The sequence below is a fragment of the Panthera uncia genome, chromosome E1, assembly GCF_023721935.1.
Source record: "Panthera uncia isolate 11264 chromosome E1, Puncia_PCG_1.0, whole genome shotgun sequence".
In the NCBI taxonomy this organism is placed as follows: Eukaryota; Metazoa; Chordata; class Mammalia; order Carnivora; family Felidae; genus Panthera; species Panthera uncia.
Genome location: NC_064814.1, coordinates 40,243,521 through 40,264,988, shown reverse-complemented (window position 1 = coordinate 40,264,988; position 21,468 = coordinate 40,243,521). Strand labels below are relative to the sequence as shown.

Here is a 21,468-nt window from a genome sequence, read left to right as displayed (position 1 = left end):
AATTGGTTTCCATACAACACCCAGTGCTCATCCCAAAAGGTGCCCTCTTCAATACCCATCACCCACCCTCCCCTCCCTCCCAACCCCCATCAACTCTCAGTTTGTTCTCAGTTTTTAAGACTCTCTTATGCTTTGGCTCTCTCCCACTCTAACCTCTTTTTTTTTTTCCTTCCCCTCCCCCATGGGTTTCTGTTAAGTTTCTCAGGATCCACATAAGAGTGAAACCATATGGTATCTGTCTTTCTCTGTATGGCTTATTTCACTTAGCATCACACTCTCCAGTTCCATCCACGTTGCTACAAAAGGCCATATTTCATTTTTTCTCATTGCCACGTAGTATTCCATTGTGTATATAAACCACAATTTCTTTCTCCATTCATCAGTTGATGGACATTTAGGCTCTTTCCATAATTTGGCTATTGTTGAGAGTGCTGCTATAAACATTGGGGTACAAGTGCCCCTATGCATCAGTACTCCTGTATCCCTTGGGTAAATTCCTAGCAGTGCTATTGCTGGGTCATAGGGTAGGTCTATTTTTAATTTTCTGAGGAACCTCCACACTGCTTTCCAGAGCGGCTGCACCAATTTGCATTCCCACCAACAGCGCAAGAGGGTTCCCGTTTCTCCACATCCTCTCCAGCATCTATAGTCTCCTGATTTGTTCATTTTGGCCACTCTGACTGGCGTGAGGTGATATCTGAGTGTGGTTTTGATTTGTATTTCCCTGATGAGGAGCGACGTTGAACATCTTTTCATGTGCCTGTTGGCCATCCGGATGTCTTCTTTAGAGAAGTGTCTATTCATGATTTCTGCCCATTTCTTCACTGGGTTATTTGTTTCTCAGGTGTGGAGTTTGGTGAGCTCTTTATAGATTTTGGATACTAGCCCTTTGTCCGATATGTCATTTGCAAATAAATATCTTTTCCCATTCCGTTCATTGCCTTTTAGTTTTGTTGGTTGTTTCCTTTGCTGTGCAGAAGCTTTTTATCTTCATAAGGTCCCAGTAATTCACTTTTGCTTTTAATTCCCTTGCCTTTGGGGATGTGTCGAGTAAGAGATTGCTACGGCTGAGGTCAGAGAGGTCTTTTCCTGCTTTCTCCTTTAAGGTTTTGATGGTTTCCTGTCTCACATTCAGGTCCTTTATCCATTTTAAGTTTATTTTTGTGAATGGTGTGAGAAAGTGGTCTAGTTTCAACCTTCTGCATGTTGCTGTCCAGTTCTCCCAGCACCATTTGTTAAAGAGACTGTCTTTTTTCCATTGGATGTTCTTTCCTGCTTTGTCAAAGATGAGTTGGCCATACGTTTGTGGGTCTAGTTCTGGGGTTTCTATTCTATTCCATTGGTCTATGTGTCTGTTTTTGTGCCAACTCCCTCTGATTCTTAAAATGAGTCTTTAATTATAAAAGTTACACACAAATACATTTTTCTTAAAAAAAATTTACAGGTATCTTTGGCTGCCATGTATAGAGACAGAGACTGTTACTAGTTTAGTCTGTTCTTTGGTGTTTTTTTTTTTTTAGTGCATTTGCATGTACATAAATCAAGTTGTAGAAACTGTGTGGCTAACAGTGAGTGCTTAATATAAATGGAAACATGTTGTACACGTGGTTTTGCAACTTAATTTTTTAACTTGGCTCTGTCTTCAGTCTTTCTGTGTCAGTATAGAAAGATTAACCTCATTGTTTTTACCTGCCATATAATAATTTGATAGATTGGCTATATCATGATTTAGCCAATACCATATCTATCCTTTTTTTCCAACCAATTAAAAAAAAGTTATTATTGAAATAGAATTGACATACAATGTTGTATTCGTTTCAAGTATCCAGTATTTTGGTTTGACAATTCTGTGTATTACTCAGTGCTCATCATGACAAGTATAGTCACCATCTGTCACCATACAGCGTTCTTACAACATTATTGACCATATGTCCCCAATGTTGTACTTTTCATTTTCATCTCCATGACTTATTGATTTTATAACTGGAAGTTTCTGCCTTTGAATCGCCTTCACCTGTATCACCCATGTCCTCTGGCAACCACCAGTTTGTTCTGTGTACTTAAAAGTGGTTTTCTTGTTCATTTGTTTTGTTTTTTAGATTCCACATATAAGTGAAATCATACAGTATTTGCCTTTGTCTGACTTACTTCACTTAGCATAATATCCGGTTCCATTCATGTCACAAACAGCAAGAGTTTTTGTTTTTTTTGTGTGTGTGCGGGAGTAATAGGTGTGTGTGTGGGGGGGGGGGGGACACATCATCTTTCTTTGTTCATCTATTGATGGACACTTGAGTTGCTTCCGTATCTTGGCTGTTGTAAATAATGCTGCAGTAAACATAGGGGTGCATGTATCTTTTCAAATTAGTGTTTTAACTTTCTTTGGGTAAATACCAAGTAGTGGAATTATTGGATCATATGGTATTTCTATTTTGAATTTTTTGAGGAACTTCCATACTGTTTTCCATCAATAGGTGCGCCTACCAACAGTGCACAAGGGTTTCCTTTTCTCCACGTCCTCATCAGTACTTGTTTTTGTTTTTGTTTTTGTTTTGATACTAGCCATTCTGACTGGTGTGAGGTGACACCACATTGTGGTTTTGATTTGCATTTAGCTGATGATTAGTGACGCTGCACGTTTTTTCATGTGTCTCTTGGCCACCTTTATGTGTTCTTCAGAAAAATGCCTATTCAGGTCCTCTGCCAATTTTTGAATCAGATTATTTGGATTTTTTTGGGTGTTGAGTTGTGTGAGTTCCTTAAATATTTTGGATATTCACCCCTTATCAGATACATCGTTTGTGAATATCTTCTCTCATTTAGTAGGTTGCTATTTTACTGATGGTTTCCCTGCTGTGTAAAAGCTTTTTATTTTGGTGTAGTCCCAGTAGTTTATTTTTGCTTTTGTTTCCCTTGCCTGAGGAGGCATATTCACAAATGTGTTGTTATGGGTGACGTCTGAGAGATTACTACCTATATTTTCTATAGGAATTTTATGATTTCAGGTCTCATATTTAGGTGTTTAATCCATTTGGAGTTTGTTTTTATGTATGCTATAAGAAAGTGGGCCAGTTTCATTCTTTTGCACATAGCTGTCCGGTTTCTGAACACCATTTATTGAAAAGACTGTCGTTTCCTCGTTTTCTATTCTTGCCTACTTTGTCATAGATTAATTGGCAATGTAGGCATGGGTTTATTTCTGGACTCTCTTTTGTGCCATTGACCTATGTGTCTGTTTTTGTGTCAGTACTATACTGATTTGATTACTATAGCTTTGTAGTATATGTTGACATCTGGGATTGTGATACCTCTAGCTTTTTCTTCGTTCTCAAGATTGCTTTGTCCCTGAAGTCTTCTGTGGTTCCATACAGATTTTTAGGATTATTTGTTCCAGTTCAGTGAAAAACTATTGGTATTTTGATGGAGATTGCACTGAATCTGTAGATTGTTCTGGGTAGTATACACATTTTAATGTTAATTCTTCCAATCCAGGAGCATGGTATATCTTTCCTTTAGTTTGTGTTGTCTTCAGTTTCTTTCATCAGTGTCTTATGATTTTCAGAGTATAGGTCTTTCATCTCTCTGGTTAACTGTTCTCCTAGGTATTTTATTCTTTTTGGTAGAGTTGTAGATGGTGATCCTATTGACTTTTGCTGTAATTTCTCAACGTTGTCTTTTTCCTTTTTCAGGTTGTTTGCTGTAGGAATTTTATGAAACCTAAATCTTTTTGTTACTTTCTTTCTTAGAACATTAACTGTTCCCTATTGACTACAAGATAAAGTACAGAGTTTTCTAACTACAGCTCATTATCACCTGTCATTCTTTCATGTGTTTTCTGTACATTAGCTCCAATATGCACATGTTGTATATTTTTTAAAGTGGCTTGACACATGGTTTGTTGGGGTTGGAGATGCCTGATAAATGATATCCCTCTACCCAGCCCAAATTTTTAATTTTTTTAAGGTTTCTTTATTTTTGCGAGAGACAGAGAGAGACAGAGACAGAGTGTGAGTGGGGAAAGGGCAGAGAGAGAGAGGAGACACAGAATTGGAAGCAGTCTCCAGGCTCTGACCTGTCAGCACAAAACCCGACACGGGGCTTGAACTCAACAAACTACGAAATCATGATCTGAGCTGAAGTTGGACGCTTAACTGACTGAGCCACCCAGACGTCCCTTCCCTGCCCAACTTTTAAAACCAAAAGAATGGAAGGAGGAGGGCTGCGAAGGAAGCACTCAGGAATCAGTCATCACCTTTATTTTTGATAAAAATGTTTAGAGTGTGTGGCTTTTGATCCTGTGGGTGAATACGCTTGCTGATATTTCACCTTGAATTAGACTCATCTACCTCATCCCTTGCATAGCTGGATAACTACAGACATGTCTCACAGGGAAGCTTTTTACCACAGAAGTGGAGAGCAAACCAGAATATATCTTGTCTGCAGGCAGACATATCCAGAATGGAGAGGATGGCACTGAGCAGAGTATATATTAAATCTGTGAGAATATAAGGGGATAAGAATTCTTATACACAGTTGTCAAAATTATCTTTTTATAGTTTTTTTATTCAAATCAAGATCCCAGCAAAGTTCAAACAATGCATTTGGCTGAAAGTCTCTTTTAAAGGGCAGTTTCGTTTGTTTATTTTAAATGGATTTTAACCCCCCCCCCCCCCCTTATAGGTTAGAACAATCAGAGAGCCTTGAGGAAAACCAACGGAACCTTCTGCAGATGACTGAAAAGTTCTTCCATGCCATCATCAGTTCCTCCTCAGAATTCCCCCCTCAGCTTCGAAGTGTGTGCCACTGTTTATACCAGGTATGCTTAAGGTTAGAGAGTACCATTATTAAGCCAAAGCTGAAGTGAAAAGAATGCTTTACTAAAGAGGAATTTAGCTGCTGATAGTGGGTGGTTGAAAATACTGAGTCAGTTTGGATGAGTAATACACTAAGCCTTGTCGGAATTGGCTTTGAAAAAAACTTAAATATTGCTTAGGAGACAGTTTGAAGTATTTTAAGGGGGTACTAAAAATAAGTTTCCTCACATTGGGAGCAAGTTTAAAATGCACAGAATCTCTTGGATATAACAGATATGGTTGAAATGAGATATATTATGGAATTTTCTTGGTTATCTTTTGCCTGAATTACTCATAAGGCCTTTTGAATGTGAGGCACGTCTGCTCCTTGCTTTTTGTACTGTTGAAATGCTTGATCCATAATTTTGATTTCTTAAAATATGTTTGTGTCAGTTTTTCCTAGAACCAATTAATCTGATTATTTTACATAGAACACTACTTCTAAAATAGATTGCACCAACATTCAGATCAAATTATTAGACTTTCTAGCACTAGCACTGCAAGTGATGCTTCTGAGTTCAGATGTCTGCAGTCATTCCCTACTTGTTGAGGAAATTAGGTCTGTGTTCTTTTTATGGCTTTCACTGTGCTTTTGAATTGCATATGCAGGTTCAGGGACGATATAATAATTCCAGGGGAAATTAGTGCAAATCTGTGTTAGTCTGTTCAAACTATGATTCTGGAAGAAAAATCAGTGGGTCTGGAGTTTGGGACAGGGGTGGGTATAGGGGAAAGAATTTACACATTTACCAAAACCCATGTCTTTATGTCTTTTTCTTTGCAGAGTCATCCCCAGCCATTTGTTTTTTAGCACAGGGCTTCAGTTGCTTAGAGACATTAGCAAGATCAGTGAAATCACCATTTTAAAAAGCTGTTTCAGGCTGCTTTGTGTGAATTATTCCCCCATTGCTATTTATAAAGATGTTTTTGCTGTATCACTAAAAGAAAACTTATAACAGTTAACAAAATGGCAGTAGTCCTTTCCTATCAATAATTACTTTAAATATAAGTGGATCAAGTTTTCCCAATTGAAAGGCATAGAGTGGCTAAATGGATTAAAAAAAACAAGATCCTACAATATGTTGCCTACAAGAGGCTCGTGTTAGCCTTAAAGACACACGTAGACGGAGAGTGAAGGGATGGAAAAAGTCATTTCAAACAAATGGTAACCAGAAAAAAAAAACAAAAAAAAACCAGGAGTAGCTATACTTATTTCGGACCAAATAGACTTTAAACTAAAAATGGCAAAAAGAAACAAAAGTCAATATATAATGATAAAAAGGGGTCTATACATTAAGAAGATACAATAGTTATAAATACTTATGTGCCCAGCATTGGAGCACCTAAATGTATAAAGCAAAAGCTAACAGACCTAAAAGGAGAAATAAATAGTAATAAAGTAATTGTTGGGGACTTTAATACCCTACTCTCAACAATGGATAGGTCATCCAGACAGACAATAAGGAAACAGCAGATTCGAACAACACTTAAATCCCAAATGCACCTAACAGACATATATGGAACATGCTATCCAACAACAGCAGAATATACATTCTTCCAAAACACACATGGAACATTTTCTAGGATAGACCATATGTTAGGTCACACAACAAGTCTTAGCAGATTCAAGAAGATTAAAATCATACCAAGTATCTTCTCTGACCACAATGGCATGAAGTTAGAAATCAATTACATGAGGAAAGCTGGAAAATGAGTGAACCCATGGAAATTAAACACTACCCTGAACAATTAATGGTTAAAAAAAAAGAAATTAAAGGAGAAATAAAAAAGTATCTTGAGATAAATGAAAATGGAAACACAACATACCAGAACATGTGCGATGTAGCAAAAGCAGTTCTAAGAGGGAAGTTCATAACAGTAAACACCTATGTTAAGAAGCAGGAAAGATCCCAAATAAGCAACCTAACTCTTTCTCTTAAGGAATTAGAAAAAGAATAAACTGAGCTCCAAGTTAGCAGAAGAAAGGAAATAAAGATTGTAGCAGAAATAAGTGAAGTAGAAATAAATATAGAAAAACCTCAGAAAAGAAGAGCCAGACTAAGAGTTGGTTCTTTGAAAAGATAAACAAAATTGACAAACCTTTAGCTAGACTAAGCAAGGAGAAGAGAGGAAGGACCAAATCAAGAAATTATAAATGAAAAAGGAGACCTCACAACCGATACCACAGAAATTCAAAGGGTCATAAGAGACTACTGTGAACAAACTAGACAACAAGCTGGACAACCTAGAAGAAATGGAAAGAGTCTTAGAAACATACAACTTATCAAGACTGAATTAGGAAGAAATAGAAACTCTGAATAGAATTCCCAAATTCTCCCAACAAAGAAAAGCCCAGGACCAGTTGGCTTCCCTGGTGAATTTTACTAGACGTTTACAGAAGAATTAACAACCAGTCCTTCTCAAACTCTTAGCAAAAATTGAAAAGAGAGCACTCCAGACTCATTTTGTGAGGCATTACCCTGGTACCAAAACCAGAAAAGGACACTGCTAGAAAAGAAAACTATAGGTAAATATCATTGATGAGTATAGATACAGAAATTCTCAGTAAATTACTAGCAAACAATTCAGCATATTAAAATGTTCGCACCATGATGATGTGGGATTTATCCTTCGGTGCAAGGATGGTTCAGCATCTGCAAATCAATCAGTGTGATGCATTACGTTAATTCAGTGGAAGAAAAGAATCATATGATCATCTCAATAAATGCAGAAAAAGGATTTGACAAAATTCCACATCCATTCATGATAAAAACTCTTAATAAGTTAGGCATAGAAGGAATGTATATCAACATAATAAAGGCCATAAATGACAACCACACAGCTAACATATTCAGTGGTGAAGGGTTGAAAGCATTTCTTCTAAGATGAGGAACAAGACAGGGGTATCCACTCTTACCACTCCTATTCAACATAGTACTAGCAGTGCTAGCTAGAGCAATCAGGCAAGAAAAATTAAAAGCCTCAGAATTGGAAAGGAAGAAGTAAAATCGTTTCTACTTGCAGATGATATTTTATATATAGGAAGTCCCAAATACAACCAAAAAACAGAGCTAATCAGTGAACTAAGTAAAGTTGCAGTACACATAATTAACATACAAAAATCAGTAGCATTTCTATACACTAACAAATTTATGGGAAAAAATAGATCCTATTTACGATGGCATCAAAACAATAAAATACTTAGGAATAAATTTAAGAATGTGAAAGATCTCTATTCTGGAAACTATAAGCCATTGATGAAAACAGATTGAAGATACAGATAAATGGGAAGGTATCTTGTGTTCATGGATTGGAAGAATAGTTTAGATATGAATAGTACCAAAAGCCATCTGTAGATTCAGTGCAATCTCTATCAAGTTTTCAGTGACATTTTTATAGAAATAGAAAAAAAAGCTCTTATGGAAACACAAAACACCCTACCTCCCCCCCCCCAAAAAAGAACAAAGGAAGCATCACATTTTCTAATTTAAAGCTATAATCATCAAAATAGTAGGTACTGCATAAAAACAGATGGACTGACCAGTGGAACAGAATCAAGAGCCCAGAAATAAACCCAAGCATATAGAGTCAACTAATTATGACAGGGGAGCTAAGAATATTCAGTGGAGAAAAGACAGTCTTTTCAATAAATGGTGCTGGGATAACCAAATATTCACATGTAAAAGAATGAAATTGGAACCATATCTTAAGTCCCTGACAAATTAACTTGAAATGGATTAAAGATTTAAATGTAAGACTTAAAACCATGAAACTGCTAGAAGAAAACATAGGAATAAAGGTTCTTGGCATGGGTCTTGGTAATATTTTTTGGATATGACACCTAAAGCACAGCAAACTCAAAAATAAACAAGTGGGACTACATCAAACTAGAAAGTTTCTGCACAGCAAAATAAACCGTCCATAAAATGAAAAGACAACTATGGAGTGGAGAAAAAAATATTTGCAAACCATGTATATAATGAGTTAATATTAAAATATATAAAGAACTTACACAGTTTTCAATAGCAAAAAAAAAAAAAAAGCAAATTTAAAAATGATTAGTAGATAACTTGGAATAGACATATAGATATTTCTCTAAAGAAGTTACATGAAAGGCCAAAAAGTATATGGAAAGATGTTCAGCATCACTAGTCATTAGGGAAATGCCTGTTAAAAAAACCACAATGAGGTATCAACCCATGCCTGTTAGAGTGGCCATCATCAAAAAGACTAGAGATAACAAATGCTGGCATGGATGGAGAAAAAAGGGAACCCTGTGCACTGTTGGTGCATTTGTAAATTGTATAGCTACTGTGGAAAACAGTATGGAAAATCCTCAAAAAATTAAACATAGAACTGCCACATCATCTAGCAATTCCACTTCTGGGACTATATCCAAAGGAAACAAAACACTAACTTGAAAAGGTATCTGCACCCCCATGTTCATAGCATTATTTATAGTAGCCAAGGCATGGAAACAAAGATCCATCAACAGATGAATGGTTTAAAAGAATTGTGGGTATGTACAAAATGGAATATTATTGAGCCATACAAAATGAGGAAATCTTGGCATTCGTGACAATATACACGGCCCTTGAAGGCATTATGCTAAGTGAAATAAGTGAGAGACAAATATACTGTATGATCTCACCTATATGTGGAACCATGAAAAAAAAAAAAAAACACAGCTAAACTCATGGAAAAAGAGATCAGACTTGTGGTGGAGGTTGGAGGCAGAGGAAATTGGAGGAAAGTAGTCAAAAGGTACAAATTTCCAGTACTAAGGAAGTACTAGGGACATAACGTACAACTTGATGACTATAGCTAACCCTGCTCTATGACACATAGGAAAGTTGTTAAGAGAGTAAATCCTGTGAGTTCTCATCACACTTTTTGTCTTTCTTTTTTTATTGTATCTGTATGAAAAGATGGATGCTATCTGAACCTATTGTGGTAATTATTTTTACAATATATGCAAATTATGCTGTAAGCCTTGAACTTCTTATACAGTGACATATGCCAGTAATTTCTCAACAAAGGTGGAAAAAAGCCAAAAAAAATCTTGTCATCATATACATAGATGATAAAGTATACCTCGCATTAAACTTTCTTAATTTATCATTACTCTTACTGCCTTTTTAAAATAGCTCAAGGAGGCTTAGGAGAACCCCACGTAATTTTTTCAGCTACTTAAATCTGAGACTAGAGGGTAGTTTAGTTGTAATTTGAAACCCTATACAGTGAACAATATCTTGAGTTGGGGCACTATTCAGGTTTTTCTTCAAATCTGATTCATTTTTTCTTGTTTATAAAACTAGGCAGACAAGAAATGGTGAGCATATATTTAAAATAGTATGTGTCAACTTCTTGGTCGGCCTTAGTAGTTTTCAGAGAACATTTCGTTTTCTGAAGTGTCAGTGGCTTTGACTTGAGTTAAAAGTGAATGGTTACCGACTACCTGATTACATGATTTTACTAGATTTTAGTAAAATTCTTCATGTGGTTGGCATCCTAAAGGAAAAAAAAAAATTTGTGTCATCAGCAGACTTGGGAGTCCAATCTGAGGCCATGATTCTGATAAGGTAAAAGGAACAGGGCTTGGCACTTTGTAACTACTTGGAAATATGTAATGAAGGAATAAATTCTATCCATTCCACCCAAGTAGACAAGATTCTTGCCAGCTTTCATAGGAAGAGAGGAGGTAGTGAACATAAATCAGAAATAAGAGCAAAGTAATCATTTCTGGCTTATTAAAATACTATGTGTTGTACTTTTTAAAGCATGCCATAATTAAATATCCTGCATTATAGCAGAGCTGAACTCTCGTATTAAAATTTCACATAAAATTATTCTCTTTACAAATATTATTTAAATGTTGTGTCAGCGCACTGGTTGAAGTAAGTTTCAATAAGGTTGAAGCTTGTTGGAATGTAGAGTACGGTAGAGCAAAAGTGCGCTATTTTATTTATAAATAAGGTTTTGTTTTTTAATAAGTGATAACAGAATTTTAAAATTACTAATTTAAAAAAAAGCTTTGATCTCAAGTTATTCTTTCACTGAGTCTCCTACAAAATGTAGTTTTCCCTTTAGTTTGCCCTTTTATTCTTATTCATCTTTCCTCTGGCTTTTTCTTGCCCTCTTGACTTTGGCAGTGACATAATGGTACCTTTGTACTTCTGTGTTCTGCTGGGAAGGATAGTAGTTGATTGTTTCCTCTAGTAAACATGGCTCCTGCTTTGGGACTTGCTTGGAAAATTTTGAAAAGTGAGGATATTGATAGCTAATGAACTTCTCTGAGCATTACCTCTTTTTTCCTGAGTTCATATTTTTGACTGTTAAGCTTTTTTTGAATCCTGCTTTAACCAGGTTTCTTATTTTGTATGTCTCCTTAGTGAACTGGGTTCAGATTACGTAAGAATAGCCAACTGTGAACATGTGTGAGACTTATAATTAAGACATTTTTCCATGTATTTATTTCCACTTGTCCCCCTAATAGTTTTGGAATACAGGTTTTCCCCGCTATCCCAAAGTGGAGTGTTCCTGTGAAACCTTTTGTAAGCCTAGGTGACATAAAGGGAAGAAGCACTTACCATTAATTTATATGGAAATTTTTTTAGCGTTCTCAGACCCCCAAAATAGCCTACTGAATCATACCAAATAACACATAAAAGCTAAAATAACATTAACATATAGTAAAAACAAGAATAATATGATAAATACACAGCCTGTATAAAGTATAAATAATGTATGTACAGTGTAGTTTGGCTTCCCAAAATTGGGAAGACGGCACACCAGAGGGCTGACAGGTGGTGATAGTGGTGTGTTAGGCTGGGGTGCTGGAGGTTGGGGTCGTGGGAGGTACAGGAGTATGGAGTATAGGAGAGAGAGGAAGAGGGTCACCTGTTAACATCTCATCATTGTCTAAATCCATCAGTGCGAGCAGGTCACTAACGTCTACGCCTTCTTCTATGTCTGCCTGCCTCGATGTCAAATGTCGAGGTTCATCGTCTGCCGTGGCTAATGTGGCTGGTGTGGAAGGCTTGAAATACGACAGTATGCTCAACTGCTCAGCCTCTTGCATTTTTCTATACTACAGTTATTTGTAGGCACTCAAAACGTTATGCAAACCTGCCCTAAACCTACGTGCCCTTTGAAAATTAAAGCCATACTTTTCTGCAATCACTGCAGCACTGTCCGTTGTAGCAAAAATCTCACTCAAGTGCTTCCCGTTCAGTTCCTGGATAACTGCACTGTCCGGCCGTTCACTGATGCGTTCGTTGTCGATCGGTGTTCTCTCCTCTTGGAGTTGTATCACCTCTTCATCTGTCACTTCTTGGTCATGGAATGCCGAAACCTTCAACAACATATTCAGTTTCCACAAACTGATCCTCCTTAGCCAAAGTCAGTTGGTTTGGCCGTATTTATTGTTGGTTTGAAGCCTTTAAAATTGTTCACTGCTTCAGGAGACCATCCACTAAGCACCATTTCTCACCCAGACTGTTAGCTTATCAAGAGGATCTCCAAGGTTGGCGAATGCCAGTTTTAAATGGTAGTCTTTCCAGATCCTTTGTAAAAATCCTTTCGAGTTGGCTTCTCTGTTGGTTCTTGCATATAGGAAGCTTTAATCGTGCCCGTTAGGCCTAGGACACATGGTTGTACCAACAACGTCACATTCAACAGGAAGAACACAACCGCAGTGTTACTGTCATACTCAGTAATGCTGGGTGGATGAGCAGCACAGTTTTCAACCATCAGAAGACACCTGTTATCACGATTGTTTTCTCTACAGTATTTTCAACAAAAGGACTAATGTATCCACTCATGCACTCAGAAACAAATCACTTGGATATTCCAACCACTTGGACGTGATTTAAACACGAGAAGCGTATCCTTATCAGTGCCTTTAAGTGCCCTTGGATTTTCTGAATGGCATACTAGTAGAGGACTAAGGACAGCATCACCAGTGGTGTTAATAGTAGGCATTAAGGTAAACCTGTCCTTTGATGCCTTGCGTCCTTTAGCCTGCTTTTCTTCTATTGAAATACATGTTTTGTGTGGCAACTTTTTCCACTAATAAATTGCAGTTAAACACTTGTTTACGTGAATAACCACCTGCTATAATTATTTTCTTCAGTTCTTCTGGGAACTTTTCGGCAGCTTTAGTATCAGCCAAAACACTCTCTCCAGTAACCTTTAAGCTATGAAGCTGCTCTTGCCTCAAAACCGATCAAACCACCCATGACTACCTTTCAATTCTGCTTTTGCAACACTTTGATCCTCATTGTCCAGTACTTTCTGTTTCAGCTTACTAAAAAAATGGATGTCTCCTGAAGTGTTAGATAACTTAATGGAACCCTTTGCTTTGTTCACCCATCAATCCACCCAAGCAGTAGACTTCCCATCGCATCCAGTACTGGATGCTGACTAAAAGAGACCACTTTGCTACTGGAAGAACCAATAGTAACTTCAGCAACTTTCAGAATTCTTTCTCTCCGTCAGTAAATAATATGAATGGTGGATACAGGCAAGTTGAGTGCACAGTCAGTATCTTTTTCATTCACCACAATTGAAATGCTTAATCCCACCCAGTGTTATGGTAAGCATAACACCCTTATGAACTCTTAGGCTTTTGTGATACCTTAGGACACATCCCGCTAATGGATGCACAAAATGAGTTGAGATAAAGCACAGATGCTCCTAGACAAGTTCAAAGCTGTGGCGACTTGATACTGAGAGTAGCGCCTGGGGAAGGAGCTTGGCGGTGGTCAACTCGCTGCTTGGGGAGTGAGCTTCCTCTGTAATGGCTCACTGAAAAACAGATGCTGGTCGTAATACTCATTTTTTTGCTTTTTTCCTCATAAAGGCAAAAATTCTCTTTGGATTCCTTTAGTTAGCAAAAATAGGTACTAATGTAAGTCTTTTGTGAAAGCAAACTTTCAAAAAGCAGGGGATACCTATAATGAGAAAATAATTCCCAGAATGGATGTTCTCTTAAGTTATAGTGAGAGAATTCTGAGAAAGCCAAATATTATGATTCTAAGTAAATGTCATCTTTTCCCAGTAAATCTGCTTCTCTGAACAGAAGTAGTTTACAACAATTTTTTAACTTATTTTTGAGAGAGAGCAAGAGTGTGAGTGGGGAGGGGGCAGAGAGAGAGAGTGGGACACAGGATCCAAAGCGGGCTCTGTGCTGACAGCAGAGAGCCCAGTGCAGGGTTCGAACCCATGAACCCCAAGATCATGACCTGAACCAAAGTCGGACGCTCAACCAACCGAGCCACCCAGGCACCCCATGCCAGTTTTTTAAAGGCTGTAAATGATAATTATACATCATAATTGAAAAAAAGCTACATAAAACTGTGTTTTGGTGATCTGTTTGGTTACTAGTACTTTTGTATATAGTCTAAAGTTTGAACCAGAGCTCCGTGAGAGAAGGACTGTGTCTTTTTGTTCTACTGCTGTTTCCTGATGCCTAGAATGGTATCTGGCATGTTAGATGCACAGTAACTACTTGGATGGATGGATGGACGGATGGGTGAACAAATGTCAAATTAACTTTAAGGTTATGGTGTTGAATGCACTGAATTCCTAGAATAAAATGCCATGTATGGTGGATCTAATTTGGTTTTAAAGATATTTTAAAAAATTGTTGTGCCTCGTCTGATCTAACCAGGAGTCTTAATTTAAAAAGAACTCTTTGGCTTAGAAGGAACTCTGAGAGGTGAAGCCAGTATGTCTGTGGGTTTTGTTTTTGTTTTGTTTTGTTTTGTTTTTCCTTTTTGGTATTTTGTTTTTTGATACATTCTGATAGTCAAATATGTGAAAAATTTTAAGCGGCTTCTAAGTTTTATTCTATAATTTTCTCTGCAGTTTCTTCACTTTAATATTAATTAATGCTTATTTCTAGTTGAGCTGATAACATTCTTCTTCCAAACGTTGCAGAGCTTTTAACCTCCTCTGATTAGAACTTTTTCAGGAAGTAGCCTGCCAACAGAAAAATATGTGAAATTTTAAGAGCGACACATTTTTAATTGAGAATCTCTGAAGTGAATTTTCCCTTTATATATAGTCATTTAATGTTTATTTTTTAAATCATTAGGTCTAAATTAAATGCCAGCTATTGAAAAAAGAACTTTAAGTCAATTGAAGGATACACAGAGAAGTATTTATCAAGAAAAAATTATGTAGACACATGGAAGTGTTTTTAGTGTGTGATCTACTTGTAATGAACATTTTACATGAAATTTATCAAAAGCTAGGAATGAACTGAAATGTAAATATGAAATGTCCTCAAATTTACTTGGGGAGAACTTTTCCGTGATTTATAGCCAGAAATAGTAGATATGATTGTCTCAACATTTCTTGCTGTTTATTTAGTGCTTTGGCTTGAAAATGTGATAAAAATTAAAATCCAGAAATAAAATTCATCCCTCGAAATTCAGTTGATTTCTAATTTTTTGTTGATTCCATTTGTGTTACATTTGATCATGTAATTTTATGTACAAGCCAACATTGTTTTTGTTGCTGTATGTAGTTGGTGCTGTGACTTGTTTGTGCTCATCTCTGTCCTGTAGGCAACTTGCCACTCCCTACTGAATAAAGCTACAGTAAAAGAAAAAAAGGAAAACAAAAAATCAGTAAGTTTGGAGAACTTTTTATTAGCTGTTTCTTTCAAAGCAAAACAAAAATCTTTTGCTGTTTGTTAAGAACATCTTCACTTCAGCCTATTTGACCTTCACTGTAAAATCATTCTACTAATTCTGGCACAAAATAGCTTTCATTTCAATTAACCCTGGAATTAAGTTACATTGAAACATTCTCTGTGTTCCTTTGGTTTGATTTATCCCAAAGGCGTTTTGGGGGCATTTGTTGCATTGGATATCTCTGGTCTAATTTTATTGTTATTTTAAAAATTATAAATGAATGCAAAAGAAACTTAATTTCAAGGCCTTAGGAAATGCTGACTCTCTTCATTCTTGCTTCTTGTTGCAGGTAATGTGAATGGTTTCTTTTCCTAGAGGTGAAAGTTTCTCTTCATTGTTAGAAATATACGGAGGGAAAGTGTCACTTTCTAAATCTTACCTGAAAGTTGCAGTTTCTTTTTGTTTTCTTTTTTACTTTTTATATTTTTATCTAGAGAGTCTGAGCCAGAATTTAGATATTTGTGCTTAGATTGTAAAAATCCTAATGATAAACGTTTACCTTAGAGAAAGTCACGATTAGACTATTGGGACTGAGAATATAGTACTTTTGAAATAACGGAAAACTCATTGAGTCCATTTTGTATAGAAACACCTCATTTTGCAAACATCTGCCTGTTTCTATGAACTTGTCCTAATTAAAAGGAAGAAAATTACAGTAGTCATAATTTTATTTTCTTCCCATGAGTAGAATTTGGTCCAGATTCATTCATTTTAAATTTGTCATTGTCTGTCACTATGATGTACCAGGCCGAGCATTATCTTTGTTCACATAATCCAAATGATTTTAGAGAAAGATGTTAAAAAAAACAAAAACAAAAACGTTTAGGAGTCATGTAGGCAGTTTACATACGAAGGTAAAATTTAGAATATTCATTTGGTTTCATCTTTGATTCCTTGTCTAAGCTTTACAGATAATAGGCTTCTGTTTTAAATTCAGAACTAGATTAAAATTTAGACAACTCTGCATATGTTCATTCACGATTTTGAGTATGTTAAGTAAGTTGGGTCAGCTGTGAGCAAATGGATTGGATGGCTTTCTTGCTTAATAAAAACATTCCTTTCTAATGCTTCTAATTCTCAGCATATGTGAGTTTAACACGTATACACCATCACTGTTGAAATTAATTTACCGTTTCTAACACCCGTTCAGTGTTTTACTAATGGCATTGTGTAGTGTATCACATAAATTAAAATTCTGGCTTTCTGTGTTTCTCTAGAGCATGTTTTCTAGCCTTCCTAACATTGCTTTATTTATTAAGATTTTGTCTAAAATTGTTCCTTGAAATGTTATTTTCTGCTAGTGTTATTTTCAGATTTTTTTTTAAGTTTCTGGGTAACACTGAGTTTTGGAATGTATCTCTCAGCACAGGTGATATGAGGTCCTCATGGAAACAAAGGGAAACTAATTGGTAATTTGAGGTATTTTGGAACACATTCTAAAGTATGAAGACAACATAGTCATCATAAATTTAAAATGTCAGTTTATGGAGTTGCTGGCTTATGAATCTAATGATCTTTTCTTTAAAAAGCAAGCTAACTCTTTTGGGGTATATGGATAATGGATCAGAATATGTAAAATATAGAGTGAAGGTTCTGGCTTCTGGTATATTAGCTGCATAGTCATAGATATGTCCTCTTATTATGCTCAAACATATAATGTGTAATCAGATCTCCTTCTAGAAGTTAATTGTCTACCTAACTCCGGGAATTAAGCATGTTTGCGTAGTGATCCTCTTGCTCTGTAAAGTTTATGACTGCATTTATTTGTACCATGTTGTTCAGATTTCACTCGAGGGAGTAAAGAGGACATTTGACTGGTAACTGGTTTCAGAGTACAGACTAGCCCAACTTTGACCTTTTGTGCAGAATGTGTTTGGGATCTAAATTAGATTTTTGTAGCTTAAAAAATAAAACACTTGAGTATGTATATTATGAGGTAAAATTACGTTGATGTCCATTAGTGGTGAAAGAGAAAGAACTATTTTTATAAATTGTCTCATGAAACTTGTTATACAGCATTTTGATTGATATTGAGTACATTTTGTAAGGTTTTAGTTCCAAAAATATACTGATACTGTCATCATTGGGATGCATAATTATATGATACCAGAAACAATGTGTGTTTCTGAGGTGTGGGTACTTTGAGTATTGACAAGAATTAACTTTGAAGATATGGAGGATAGTGAAAATGTAGTACTTTTCAGAAGTTTGACAGTATTCTCCCTTTTCATTATATTACGAGATTAATAGTATTAAGTATAAATCAGGTATAAATGTGAGTCACACTTTAAAACTTTTTTGTTCTAGACAAAACTAGTAAGTAGCTACTTTGAAAAATATGTGTACAAGTTACTGGTTTTTGAGAGATGTTTTCACAGCAGGTTAGTATTTTATAAATTAATTGGTTCTTTGGAAACCAAATTATGGCTTTCAATTTTTAAAAACTGTTTTAGGATTTTAACGGATTAATCTGAATATATGGCTGTTCCTTTCAAACAACCTGTTTACAATTAAATATAAAGCAGTTTTTAATCTCTTCTTGCTAACTCTTTACAAGCTTTACAATTTTGTAGATTTGTTGTTAAGTTTCTTCTGTTTTAAGATGAAAATTTGGGAGTTCTGAAAGAACCACTCGGTAGCAATGGTGGTCCCTGAACATTGTGAAATTGTATGAAGAATTTGGTCTGTGTGAATGTATATATTCATTTGTCTGTTCCTCTTCTCCGAAAGGTTAAATACTATACTAGAATAGTAAAAGCACTTGAATTTTCTTCTTAATTCTATTTCTAAAACTGTATTTCGGCTAAAAATAACTCTCAAACAGTATTTGGGTTTTAAAGCTGTTCTAGTAAGGCTGCTGTATTTAGCCGTCTACAGCAGCTTCCTTTGAGTGAAGTACAGCAAGGTTGTCCTTCACGCGGTAGCACCCAGAGCGCTGTAACACAAGAAAGCTTCCTGAGCTACGTAGTGTAAATGAAGGTGAGAATATGTTAGTTACAACTCCTGCGTGTTAGCGCCGCTTGAGAGGGTGTTCTTGGGCTTGAAAACCTGAATCGTCTGAAATCTTATATTTACTAATTCCCTCAGATACGGCAGAACACTATTTAGAGATTTTAGGCAGCGAATAAGAAGACATTGAAAATGTATATACTACACGAAGCCCTAAAGGGAAGAGAATGAAATGAAATAATCCTTATTCTTCCCGGAGTTAATCTGGAGTCAGTGAGCTGTGTGAATTCATGACAAGGAGTATTACTTTATTAAGGCATTGGAAAGCGAACTAGAGTTACGTGGCATTCTGCACAGAAAGCCCATTTTCTCATTTTCCCTCACCGTCCTCTGAAATGTAGGTTTATCCCTGGAATCTTAGCATATCGACTGCAGTGCTGCGTGCGGCTTGGCTGTTGGGATCACCACGGCTTTATGCAGCGGTCAGCTACACTGAGCAAGCGTAATTGTGGAGATTAAAGTGTTACACAAGTGTTCTTTCAAAATAAGTGTGTGTGTGTATTATCTGTAAAACATGTACATTTTAGAGTAATATAATTTTCCTGTGTTAAAACAGTAACTGGAAAGAGATGGGCCCCGAGCCAGTTTCGTAACACTTTTCCCAATCTAATGTGCCTGTTACTTTACCTTCAAGGTAGAATGTTTTATAAAAAGAGAAAAACCCATCTTAAATATTGGGCTCACATTGTTTTTCAGTGTGAGCAACTATTTCTTGTTTCCTTCACTTTTTTTATTTGACAGAATTGCACATTGAGGTACACATAGGGGTTCTCTCTTCTGCTGGTGTGATCTGTTTAGATCCCCAAGAATTCCTTTTCCTTCATGATTTAAATAATAGGTCGTTATCTTAAAAAGCATTCTGAGGAAGAAAAGGAACTGGCAACGTTACTTGTAAGTGTTTTCTCTTGATAGGAATCTAAAAAAAACCTAACCTTTGTTTGTGTATGGCAAGCATTTTGTTCAAGACACGTGGTTGTACCAGGTATACAACAAAATGTAAGTATTTACTGTTAGATATTAGATGTTTTGGGGTATGCTGTTGAAAACTTAGCTTTGCCTTATAAGAGTTGACCGCACTCTCATGTCTGTTAATCTTGGTAAAATATGGTAATCTTTGTGTGAAAATTTGGTGTGCTTTTGTTACTTACCAAACTTGCAGTATAAACAACAATGATAAATGCAAGATCTTTTTTTAGGTTTCTCTCCATCACTCATTCATGAAGAGTTTCTTTTTCTTTCTTTGTTTCTTTTTTCTTTTTTTTTTTTTTTTTTAAGATACCTTTATTGTGCTTCAAAAGGGGTGGAGGGCAAGAATTGAGGATAAGCTTTATTTACTGATGTTTGGGGAGTAGGAAAAAAATAGAAATGTGTTGTTTACAAGGCTTGATCTGTTCAGAGTTTTTGTGCCAAAGTCTGACCCTCGAGCTCTTTCTTCCCATTTCCTTTTTAAATTCAAACCATATACTCAGTTCTCAACTCCTTATTTTTAGGTGGTTAGCCAGCGTTTCCCTCAGAACAGCATCGGTGCGGTGGGAAGTGCCATGTTCCTCAGATTTATCAATCCTGCCATTGTCTCACCGTATGAAGCAGGGATTTTAGATAAAAAGCCGCCACCTAGAATTGAAAGGGGCTTGAAGTTAATGTCAAAGGTGAAGACTTATTTTGCTAATCTATTTTAAATTTCTCTTCCAACTAAATTTTCAGTTTTTTGTATTTTCTGTACTCACACTTGAGTTTATTTTTGAAATAGCCTGTGGTTTTCACTTATATGCTTTTGTTTTATTTTCAGTTAAATTACAAAGGAATTCATTAGACTGATACCTGATGGACATTATTATCGTGGGAAAATATCTTAACAAATGTCTCCTAAAGATAGTTTTCTATATATTCATTCTGGAAATTCTAAAGTGGAGACTGAAATGGAGACTGTATGAGTTTTTATTAAAAGAAGACATTAAAAATTTTAATATGCATTTTTATATATGTAAACATGTGTATATATGTGTGTGTGTGTGTGTGTGTGTGTGTGTGTGTGTGTGTGTATATATATGTAGTAATTTGGGAAAGAATAGAAACAACACCTAATATTTATAGCATGAGGAATAATTTACTCAGCAATAGAAATTATATTGATGAGAAAATTAGTTTTTTGTAAAGAATATGCGAACGTATACACTTCATGCAATGAATGATCTGATTTATAACCGTGTTTTATTATTTAGATACTTCAGAGCATTGCCAATCATGTTCTCTTCACAAAAGAAGAGCATATGCGGCCTTTTAATGATTTTGTGAAAAGCAACTTTGATGCAGCGCGGAGGTAGGATTGCTCTATCTGATTTAAATATTGTCAGTTTCACTTAAGTCTGTGTACTTGGTCTATGTGGAGCTCCTGTGTAGGTTTTTTTCCTCTTCCCGCTCTAGGTCAAGAGCAGAGTTAATCTTATTTTCTTTTACTATAAGAGACAGTAGCGAAATAAATCCATATTCTTGATAATTTGGTAGTGACTTCCATACTTGAAAACTAGCAGGGATTTTTGGCACATCTACTAAAATAAAAGATTTGAAGTTGCTATAATATGGGGGAGAGGAAAAAGGAAAAGATTCTTTCTAGTAAAAACTAAAGCCAAAATGGCACATATTATGCTTAATAGTGTATAATGACAATATTTTGATGTTAGAATATTTTTGATACTTCGTTTTGGAAGTGTACCTGAACTAAAAAGTTACTCGAAGGAATAATGATAGCTGTTGAAGTTTTATGATTTTAGAAAACTTGAGGTCTGTGAGGTGCCATAACTAACTAGTTCTTTCTCTTTATCTCTCTGAGTTGTGGGCTTATCTGTAAATAGGGGCAAAACTGTTTGTGTTCTGAGTTGATTTTAGAGAAACAAATGAGGTAG

At 35.9% G+C, this 21,468-nt stretch overlaps 1 protein-coding gene across 6 annotated transcripts in view; it reads left to right on the top strand.

Moving 5' to 3' along the window:
* NF1 (neurofibromin 1) overlaps positions 1-21,468 on the top strand; it is a 248,161-nt gene that overhangs the window by 123,311 nt on the left and 103,382 nt on the right. For 2 of the 6 annotated variants that reach the window (XM_049637863.1, XM_049637858.1), the window contains 4 exons: positions 4,681-4,816; positions 15,428-15,490; positions 20,056-20,214; positions 20,788-20,885. In XM_049637863.1, the coding sequence (XP_049493820.1) occupies positions 4,681-4,816; positions 15,428-15,490; positions 20,056-20,214; positions 20,788-20,885 (456 nt within the window). Of the gene's footprint in view, positions 1-4,680; positions 4,817-5,637; positions 15,515-20,055; positions 20,215-20,787; positions 20,886-21,468 lie in introns of those variants that run through there. The other 4 variants (XM_049637864.1, XM_049637859.1, XM_049637861.1 and 1 more) reach the window with 4 other exon arrangements.